Below are 11,376 nucleotides of genomic sequence, written 5' to 3'. Positions count from 1 at the left end.
AGTATTACAAAAACCAGCTGCCCAGCCTGAAGATTGGAACCCTATTTTGGTTAGACAGTACCAGCATGATTAGTGTATAACCGGAGTAGAATCTACAGTTTCTTGTATCATGTAGAAATTTTTGTTTGGATCCTACATGGAAGAGATTAGAGGGCTTCTGTAAAAGCATTCTTTCATGACAGGGACCAGTTATGTAAATGTAATATATATCTCAAAACGCACATCAGCCAAGCCCCATTCACCAGTGAATATAGAAAGGCATTATACTCCAACTCAAAAAAGGATCTGTTCACAAACTGCAGACAATTAACACCAGTTTCTTGGTGCTGGCTGCACAGCTACTTATATGTAGACTACATCTGAACCTGTGGTTGGACAACAAGCTTGTAATCCACTCTATTGCATTTTGAATCATTCAACATAAAATATATCCTTAAGCATAAAAACCATTTCTTCTTTTTCTTCTTAATATTGAGCATGTGTGCTGCCACCTCTTTTTGTTTTTTCATCGCAACCAGGAAGATGGAACCCACTGAGGCTCTGTGTCCAATTTGTTAATAATTCGATGCAATTCCTGATAAGCCTTGTCTAGGTCAGTATTTACAATGGCTGTGTCAAAGTAATGCCCATTATTTTGCTCCATTTCTCTTGCTTTTTCAATAATTTCTCTTAGTTCCTCTGGCTGTATGAGAAAAAAAAAATGTAATTAGCAACAAAGACAGAGGTGTGGAAACATGTAATGCAAACTATAAACAAAATCAGATAACTAAATATTTGTACTCCGCATGAAATCCTTTTCATTGGGTTAAACAGCAGAAAACTGGATGTATACACTGCAGCTAGGAGGATGGATGCCAGACAAATCAAAATGCACAACTACTCCGTGTGGTGGTGAATACCTCCTACAAATACCGAGTAAGTCCAGAAGTAGCAAGCAGTGAGAGAAAACAATACCTTTCGAAAAACACATTCTTAATCAAAACATACCCCTCACAGCAGAACACACAAAAAATAATAAGATGTATCTGCAACACCAAATGCCCCCCCCCCCCTTCACCCCAAGAACTATTGGACAAAAGTATTTTAAACCAAGTACAAAAATATATCTTTCTCCCAGCTTTTGGATTAGTGTGATCCTAGTTCATTTTATTACTTCATTGCTGTGCTGTATATGTATAGGCCAATGTAGTTGGATCTGTATGTGAGTTATAATTAATCGATTCAATTTTTTTTCGATAAATCGAACACGAAAATTTTTATAAGTACCAGCCCTACTTTTTTTTGTTATATAGTAAAAAATAAAAACCCTAGGGGTGATTAAATATCACCAAAAGAAAGCTCTATCTGTCCCCCAAAAATGATATCTAATTCGTTTCAGTACAGTTTTGCATGACTGAATAAATGTCACAGTACCTCAGCGCTGAATACTGAAAAATGGCCTGGCCAGGAAGGGGGTTTAACACCCTGGTCTTCAAGTGGGTAAAGCTGCAGGATAGAATACCAGTTTTTGGAACAGGAGGCCTGGATGATTGGGTAGTGCCGATGGAGAATCTGCCAGGAGCTGAATTAGGTCCGCATACCTTGGTCTTCTGGGAAAGATGTGAACTATGAGTATCTCTGGAATGTCTTCGAAGGAGTCAAGGCAACAGTTTCAGGGGAGGGAAAGTGCAGATCAGGCTGAGCAGACCCCATGGAGTCACCAAGGCATCCACTGCCAAGGTCCTGGCATCTGAAGTCTACATTCAGCACTTGCAACATACCTTGAAGCCCAGAATCTTCATGCAAAAGTGGATGGTTGAGCGACACCAGGACTGCAACGTCTGAGTATAGAAGCAGAGAGATTGCATCTTTTTCGGGGGATGAAGTCCCTGGTCAGGACTGTATTTAAGACAAAGGCTAGGTGCTTCATGCAATGAGAAGGTTCCAACACTGACCTCAGGATATTTAGGATGCATCCGAACCTCCGAAGGGTTTGTATCATCTAAAGAATGTAAGACAGCTAGGCACCTGCCAACTGCTCTCTGAGTAGAAGGTTGTTCAAGTTCCCCACTATGGGAATCCCCAGGAACTAATTCAGAGCCAAACCAGGGGCTTGGACCTTGGTGAAGATCCAAGGTCCCGTGGACAGGCAAAATGACAGTTATCAATGAACAGGAATCCTCTATACTGAGTGTTCCTGTTCATTGATAACATGAGAACATTGTGTGTTTACTATAACTACAATCATGAATGAACAGGAGGAGATGTAGCTCACTCCCATTCATTCTGGCGGACTGTGATAGGAGGCTGAGCAGTGTGGGAGGAGACGCTGGTCGCTCACAGCGCTCTCCTCCTGCAGTGCTCGGCAGCCAGTCACAGTTTCTCTCCTCCCCGCTGGGACACAGAGCAGCGCCCAGCGGGGAGGAAAGAAAGCAGGGATGCGCCGATGTATCGGCGCGAAAATGGCACTTTCGGCATTATGCCAAAAGTGCAATTTTCGACCGGTTTCGGCGGCCGATATATTGGTGCATCCCTAGTAAATATGCATTCTTGATGTCCAAAGAAGCCAGTAAATCACCAAAGTAAGGGTTGGTGATGACTGAGAAGGTGGATTTCATATGGGATTCTTTGCACCTGAAGAAACCCACTGAATTTTTAGATCCAGAAGAGGGGCAAACTGCTCCTCCTTTGCTTTGGGGACAGTGTACAGGTTGAAACAGAACCCTTAAAATCTATCTGCCTCCAGAACGGGACTATGAACCCCAGAGGAAAGAGCTGATCAAGGGCAGCAAAAAGAACCATCTGTCTTTGAGGATATATGAGTAAATTTGACAGCAGGGAGTAAAACGCCAGCATCTAACCCTTGGTTACAACGCGCTGGACCTAGGCACCTGGAAGGTCCCAGATCTTGGAAGCTGACAGACGTTATCCCACCATTAAATGTGGGGGTGACCCTAGATTGTGAAGAGGGCTTGTTCTTGGATTTTATGGGCTTGGAGGAACAGAACTCACAACAAAACTGAGAGCCTGGCTTGGGCTTGGAACCTGAAGCCTGGGAGGGACAGAAGGAACTGGGGTAAACAAATATATAACCAAGAAAGAAAATTAGCCTTTAAAAATATAAGACAGAAGGATCTTAATTGGCATTTCAGCACTCTACCAGCAAAAATTGCATATGAACAAAATATAGTGACAAAAAGTAAAAGTAGTTCTAAAAAATTCTACAAATATATAAATAGTAAGAAAATAAGGATAGAAAATATAGGCCTCATAAAAGAGGAACAGGGAAAGTTGGTTACAAATAACTTGGAAAAAGCAGAGGTATTAAATACATTCTTCTCTTCAGTTTATACAGAAGAGAAAGACAGGCTTAATAAACAAAGTAGAAAATCTAACAACAATGGACTAAAAAGGTACCCCAGTGGTTGACAAAGATCAGAATGAAAAGGAGTGTAGAGAAACTTCATGCGAATAAATCTCCAGGAGCAGATGGCTTACACTTGCAAGTACTCAAATAAATTAGCCAGATTATAGCAAGACCATTGTTCCTAATATTTAAAGATACTTTAATGACCGGAATGGTACTGACTGGCGAAAAGCAAATGTAGTACCAATATACAAAAAAGGGTCAAGGTGTACCCTCCAGGTAACTATAGACCTGTTAGTCTTACATAAATAGTTTGCAAAATAAGGGATTATATTTTCAAAAATCTGCTCGTGATAACGGTATCATTAGTACCAACCAGCATTGGGCATTAAGAGCTGTTCTTTCCAAATAAATCTATTAACATATTATAAGGAAGTGAGTAGTAATTTAGACAAAGGAAGTCCAGATTATGTAGTTTAGCTGGACTTTGCTACTGGAGGCTTGGCCTTTTTCTTCTAAGTTAAGAAGTTGCTCTTGCCCCAGTGACTTCCTCGATGAAGGTATGAAAAACATAGGAAGGTTGAAAAGGTGTTTCCCAGCAAAATGCATGAGCTCCAGGTTCTTTTTGTAGAAGCTCCACAGACCAGCATTTAAGCCAGAGGATCCGTCGCTTGTGAACAGATAGGAGATTCCTCCTGGAGATTTGTTTGAGGGTATTTGCCAGGTCATCAATGCAATAGCACAGGGTCAAAGGAAAAAGCTCTAGGTGTCTATAACCAGCGGGAGCCGTCATGAAAGACCAAGGGTCCCAAGCTGTAGGTTTTGACCAAAGAGATAAAGTTCTTTTTGTAGAAGCTCCACATACCTGCTGTTGCCGCCATTGTGGTGTGTGAGACCGACACACCACAATGGCGGCAACAGCAGGTTACCAAGCAGGGCCTGCAAGGGCAAATAAGGCTTTAAAGAGGGCTTGATCCTTGAAAACAGGGACATCTCCCATTAAAACCTATTCAAAAAGAGATAGCTGGGTTTACAACAGGAATAGCCGATTTCTTAAGGAAAACTTATTTAATAGTGTTTTGATGAGGAAATCATTTGGGAGAAGTGAACAACTTTCCAGGGTGATCCCAGTCTTGACACAACAAGGGATGTAAAAGTTAGTGTTCAGGGATGGATTGAGCAGGTTTGGGCATTTTAAAAGAACCCAGACTAGTGACATTAAGGAAGTCTGATGCAAGTAGCTCTATCTGTAAACACGTATAGACCATTTCCACAAAGAGAAAAAAAAAGTGTCCTTGAGCTCAGGAGAAATTTCAAGAGACCGGTCCTCTTCCTGGGCTGAGTCCACCAAACTGGAAGCAGCCCCTTTTCCCTCTTCCTAAGAGAATGCAAAAACAGATAAAGGAAGATCACAGGGACATTTGAGGAGGGAAATGTAGGGGGATGAGTGCCCTGCAGTGTGCTGTGAAGATTCCCAAGGTGGGTAGTGATGGGGAAACTGAGCAGATCATAGTCATGGCAGAAACAGTGTCACCAGAAGGGACAGAACTTTCCCCGAAACCAGTGCCGGGCTGTGTGGCCACCTAGACAGCCCTGCATCTGTGATCCATCATTGCACCAGGTACTTACGTCTGTGGAGGTTGGAGGGTGCCTAGTGTCAAGATACTAGAGTCAGAAATGGTGAACCAGATGTGTTGGCTGTGTTGGGTCAGAAATGTATCTTCCCTGTGCCGATAGTTCACAGTCTCAAGAACAGTGTCAGTGGAAGAAAATGGCGGGTGCATGCACACTACAGGAGCCCAGAGGGAGACTGCACAGAAGCAACCCCAGGCCCACCCATGGGAGCCCAAAGTGGTGGCAAATAAAAAAAAAAAAAGATGACAGCAGACACCCCCCCCCGGCCCAAAAAAGTCCCAGTGACAGTAACTGAGCATCCAGAAGGGAGTAAGCTCTGGCTTACCAGTATCAAAGTGTGGTTACATTCGAAGAGCCGCAGACATTTGAAAGGACATACCCCATTTAATCTATGTCCTGCTAATGGGCATAACCCCCAAATGGAGTCTTCAGGAAAAGGGCTCCACCACAGTGGACCATGGCTGTGGACCTGTATAGAACCCTGCCGCAACTCCACATTCTGCAAGAGCCAAGGTGAGTGCCCCTTGCAGGATTCAGTGCCCAGAGCACATTACAGCCCGGACCAGCATCCTTCTTGCAGTGGGGTCCAGGTACGGTGCACCAAGACTCAGCCAAGGGGAAAACCAATAGGCATAACTGCTTAGAAGTGCTGCAGTGGCTATGTGAAGCTTAGGGAGACTTGCTAGAAGAGTCCTGACGTAGGAAAGTGCAGAAATAGGTGTGCTTCTCTCAGATCAGAGAGAAGGTGTCAATCACCCAAGGACACTAGCAAAAAACTGAGGCAGGCTGGGAGTGGGAGAGGTTATACAGGGCTGTCCTTACAAATTTTCTTTTGCCAGTGCCCATTTACATGAATTACAGCATTAACTCTGTGATGTACAATCAAGAAACATTTTGACAGGTCAACACCACAAGGAGTTTTCAGCTCCAGAAGTTTGCTTTGCTTATTACTGTAAGAAGAGTTGATTAAAAATTCTGTACACTCGTGTAGGGGGTAGAGGAGAAGATATGGCTTTTTGATTTGCTAGTGTTCACACTCCTAGAGGCACAGCATGTATCCAGAAGTCTGCTATGACACCCAATAAAAGTTGGGAAAATCAGTTTCTCAAAAACAGGATTTACGTCTTACCTGTAAAATCCATTTCCTGGAGTGCATCACAGGAAAAGGGGAGTTAATTCTTCAACAAATTGGTTATGCAGCTATCTTCAGGTGATTGGCCACTGGCAAATCAAAGCTGTAAGGCAGCCCTTTATAACCCCTCGCATTGATTTTACAGGTAATACAAAAAATAAGATTTTGCTTTTCTGTGTTCGTTGAAGGACACAGCAGAGATCTTGACCTCTGTACCGATGGGTTGTACCGCCACATGCAGGAATAGGATGCTAGGCACAAAAAAAAAAAAAGAAGAAGAGGCTTCGCTCTGGTGGCAGCTCCTGCTGGTGGCCACACCCCCAGCCCAGGCAGCTCAGTGTTAGTCACAAAGCAGTAGAACTAAGGCACCCAAAGAAGGGAGGGTGCCGTGTCCTTCAATGAATGCAGAGAAAAGTATTTTATGCCGAGTACAACAAAATCCTATTTTTTCTTCCATTCATTGAAGGACACAGCGGAGATCTTGATCTCCGTACCAATAGGACGTCTCAAAGCAGTCTCCGAGGGGCGGGAACAATAAAATACTGAAACCGAAAAAAAAACCTCACATAACTAAGCAGCCGCCTGTAAAACATTGCAACCAAAGGAAACATCCACTGATGGAACAACATCAACTCTAAAGGAATGAGTAAAAGCATGTGCTGATGACAAGTCTGTAAGGTAAGGTGGCTATTACCTTACAGACTTGAGAAACAGGTGCTTGATTGCCCTATAACCTGTATGTGCCAACAAGAAGTGGTAGCTGTAGAAGCCTCTTCTCCTTTCCGTCGGTCATCAGTAATCACAAAAAGAGAATCTGACTTACAGAAATATTCAGTAGCAGACAAACTCGCACCGCCTTAACTACGTTCAGACATATAAGCGTTAATGCGTTTGACGAGAACAAAGTGAATATCCTCATTGGGATGGAAATCAGATACTGCCTTACCAAAAAAGGAATGCCAAGGATGAAGTACTACCTTATCTTTATGTAAAATCAAAAAAGGATGTTTACAACATTAGGCAACTATTCCAAAACTCTGAGCCACCTTCTGTGACAAATTTAATAAAAGGGGTATCACGAATACTCTCAAAAGGAGAATTCTGTAAAACAGAGACAACCAAATTTAAGTCCCACTGAGGCCAAGAAGACTTGACTTAAGGAGAAACATGTAAAAGGCCTTAAATGAAGGTACTTGAAAGAATTCAAGGCAAACGGACACTGGAAAAAGATTGCCAATGCTGAAATCTGACCTTTAAAGCCAATGAAAGGAAAAAAATCTGAGCAACCGAAAAAGCACGAGGATAAATACTAAGCCCCACCCCACACTAAGAAATGCAAGCTTTCCAGGTTCGAGGATGTAATTTCCCAAAGGTAGACATAAATGCTTAAAGCATCGCAGGGATCACAGATTTACAAAACCCCCTATCTCTCAGCAGCTGGGATTCAATAGCCATACTGTTAAAACCGGAGACTATAAAGCAGGATGTAAATTGGACCTTGGAACAAAAGTCAGGTTTGAAGACAAATCAAAAGGGCACATCTACGACTAGCCTCATCATGTCTGTGCACCAAGGACGTGGAGGCCAATTAGGAGCCACCAGAATTTACAGTATCTCTTTCAGTTCTTTCTGCCCAACAAAGGATGTGAGACACTGTCCTGTGCTCTGGCTGGGCTCCTTGCTCCTCCTTGATGAACATATGCTATCGCAGTGGCATTGTCTGACTGAATCCTGCCCGGGTGTCCCTGTAGTAGAGTTGTGCAAAGTAAAAGACAGATTGATCACACGCAAACTCTGGTACATCAGAGCAGGGAAACTGAGCAATCAGCAATCAAGCTAAGGAGGTTTTGACCATCTGGTTCACCTTCATTGGTCTGCCAGTGAAGAAGGTGACTTGTCCCATTGTTGAAGAATCTCTCTCTACAGAATCAGGGTATTGTGTTGCACACATGCAACTGCCTCATAGAAGGCAACCAATTAGACCCAGATCTCTCATACAAGAAAGCAATGCTTGAATTTGAAAACTGAAGCCTGTGAATCTTTTCCAGAGGAAGAAAAAAACGCGGCCTGATACATGTCCAGGATCAGTCTCAGACACAAAAGGTGAAGGGGTGGAATGAAGGATGATTTTCCAAAATTCAGGATCCAAACAAACTCCTACAGTGCACATGGTGATCGGAAGATTCATTTCCAGGTCTGACTAAGAAACTGCCTGAAAAAGAAGTCATCCAAGTAAGCCACCACCAATATTCCCTGCTGTCTCAACAAGGCAAGGACCAGTGGCAAGACTTTGGTGAATACCTGTAGGCAGAGGCAAGGCCAAACAGAAGGACCGCAAACTGAAAATGATCCTCCCCCCACCATAAAGTGTAGGAAACGCTGATGAGCCTGACAAATCAGAACATGGAAGTATCCTTAATGATTATGGATACAAGAAAATCCCCCTGATAAAGAATAGTGATCACTGAGCGAATAGATTCCATTTGAGCTTGCAGACCTTTACAAAGATGTTCAGGGCTTAGAGATCCAAAATCATACGAATGCCTCCATTCTTGGGCACCATGAGAAAATATGAATAATATCCTTTTAATTTTTCTGATGGTGGGATTGGGACACTGAGTCCCATTTGAACCAGATTCCTTACAGCTGTAACGCACAGCAAGGGGAGTCCTACAATAGTGGATCTCAGCTTAGGACGTGAGTAATTAGGTGATTATGTTAATTACCGTGGCAGTAGTGGTTAGCCAGGAGCAGATGCCTTACACACAAATGGTAGGAGAGAGAAAGGACTCAGGGGTGATGCATGAACATCTCAGGTTAATGTTTATATTTGGCAGTTCACAGAATCAACCACAAGTAAACTGGGAAGTTGTTTCACTTCTTTTGAATATCCTTGAGCATAAATAAAAGTAGACAAGTAGAAATTATAAATACTTGCAGTTCAGGAGTATCTTAGTGGTAGTCCATATAGTATCCTTAAGACATCCCCAGGTAGTGTAGATAAGGTTTCCTGGCTGGTTAAGCGTATGTGCAACAGGTTCCAACGTACTGTGTACTTGGATTGCAGAGATGAAGGGTTAACAGCCAGGCATGATGGTAGTTCCCTCACAGGCTTAATGTGGATTCTACTGGGAATGTATTGTCCATGCAGATAGAAGAGCAACTGAAAGATCCTTGGAGATGGATTAAACACGTAAGGAAGTTCCTGCTTAGGATGTAGCAGTTATGGAAAATAAAGCATTTGAGGCAGTTTGCCTGGATTATCTGGATAGAAGTACTGGCAGGGAGAGAGCAGGGGAACAGCCAGCAAGAGTCTTGGAAGAGTAGGTATAGAGGGAAATCCCCTCTTATGTGGAGAAGTGACAACTGCTGTTAGGGTTTGGTGGAGGAGCACAATGCACTGCATTCACTTCAATTGAACTCCGCGGCTTAAGCTGACTAGGAGGGCGGTGTTGCGTGACGTCAACGGCGTGGAAGTGGAGCTCCACGGCGAGCGACGGACATCTGAGAGGTGAGTTCCTTGCAACAGCTGACTATAAATCACGTAAGCAAATCTGAGTTAATGGAAGGTTTGAATGGAAGAAGCGAGCTATGAAGAGGAGAATTAAACTATTTTACATAGTTACATAGTATTTGAGGGTGAATAAAGACATTAGTCCATCAAGTCCAACCTATTAGGATCTCATTCTAGGAGTACCTGTACCCCTGTATATTACGGTACCTTAAGAAATCGTCCAAAAGTTTCTTGAACAATTCCACATTATTTGCTGAAATCACCGCCTGTGGCATCGAGTTCCAGACCCTAACTGATCTTACTGTGAAGAACCCCCTTCGCCCCTTGTGCTGGAATTTTTTTCCCACCAATTTTAGGTGGTGGCCTCTAGTTTTTGTAATGGAGTTAATTTTAAACAGTTTATCGCTAATGTTGCTACCACCATTGAACATTTTGTACATGGAGATCATATCCCCCCTTAATCTCCTCACCTCCAATGTGAACATGTTTAAATTTAGTAGCCTTGTCTCGTAGCTCTGGCCCTTCCCTGTATCCCGATAAAGCCAGTTTGCAAACCCAGCTGTCTGAAATTTGAGGCAACCACAGGTCCACAAACAGAAGTAAGCGTCCCCCCACTTTAGCTGGGTAGGTGGGGGGAAGCTTGTGTGCAGAAGTCTTCTCAGAGGACTACCAAGACCTCTTCTGAACACAGGAGAAGGTGGATTTACCAGACGTTTGACATATCTATAGATCCTTGGGGACAATAAATACATTTGTAATGCTAAAAGGAAGGGCCTTGTTTAGGCCTAGGTCCCTTACCTTTCTTAAGCTGTGGTGAAAATGTACTCTTACCTCACGTCATATTTTTGATCATCCAGCATTGTCCCAAACAAATGATCACCAGTAAAAGGTAAATCTGTAAGGGCTTTCTTAGTAGTCTGGTCAGCTGACCAGCATTTAAGCCACAATATATGGCATAGAATGACAGCCAAAAAATAAATTCTGGAAAAAAGAGGTCCAGTATCCAGCTAATTAAATGATGTGTCAGTTCCACATAGACAGGAGAAACATGCTTACTCTCCAGTCCCTGACACAAAAGTTTTCATTTTTCTGTGAGCGTTCGGAAATCAAATGCCTGTGGCTAAAACAGGATGTAAGGCTGATCCAAAAATAGTATACATAGATCTTGCTACTGATCCCTCTTTCCTGTCCGTTGGATCTTTGAAAAAGGGGATTCCTTGACCAGAATCACAGTAGTCTTATTCAGCCCAGGCACTGGTGAGTCTACAATAGTAGGAGAACTTTGTTTTTTGAAAGCATAATGCAAAGAAAAGTGCTTTTGAAGTATAAAAACCCATGAAGGGCAGTGCCATTCTTTGAAACTAAAGTCTTATTCAAACGTTTAGACTTATTTGTACTAAAAGGAAATGGAGCTTCTGAAGAAGCAACTGCAGAAACTTCTATTTAAACAAACTTGGCTGTTTGGCGTCTTGGCTGGGATTTGAATCGGGGACCCCTGTGCTACAAGGCAGAAGTGCTATCCACAAGGATACCACGCTGGCCTTCTTAAGAGTCTTGCAAAGTGAATGAATAAGTGTGGAGACCACTATTTTCGCTTGCAAAAAAGTAGATGAAAAAGGTTCATCATCACTAGCAGAGTAAGGTCGATCTGTCACTGAAGATGCAAAAATCCCAGGGAAAACCTCTTCCTATGCTGAGGAGAATCAGAGGGTGATGGCAACAATGGGGAACGCTTTTTACTCTGCTTTT

At 42.9% G+C, this 11,376-nt stretch overlaps 1 protein-coding gene across 1 annotated transcript in view; it reads right to left on the bottom strand.

Annotated features, from left to right (window-relative positions):
* Positions 1-459: 459 nt before the first annotated feature.
* The window catches only part of MPP5 (membrane palmitoylated protein 5), a gene marked incomplete at its 5' end in the record, with an annotated part of 54,050 nt that continues 43,133 nt past the window's right edge, over positions 460-11,376 (bottom strand). The window contains one exon of the mRNA XM_018570915.1: positions 460-682. Within this exon, the coding sequence (XP_018426417.1) occupies positions 506-682 (177 nt within the window). The remainder of the gene's footprint in view (positions 683-11,376) is intronic.

The sequence above is a fragment of the Nanorana parkeri genome, unplaced genomic scaffold (genome assembly GCF_000935625.1).
Source record: "Nanorana parkeri isolate BGI_ZX_2015 unplaced genomic scaffold, ASM93562v1 scaffold1630, whole genome shotgun sequence".
NCBI lineage: Eukaryota > Metazoa > Chordata > Amphibia > Anura > Dicroglossidae > Nanorana > Nanorana parkeri.
The sequence above is the reverse complement of the archived record's forward strand: the minus strand, read 5'-3'. Positions and strand labels throughout refer to the sequence as shown.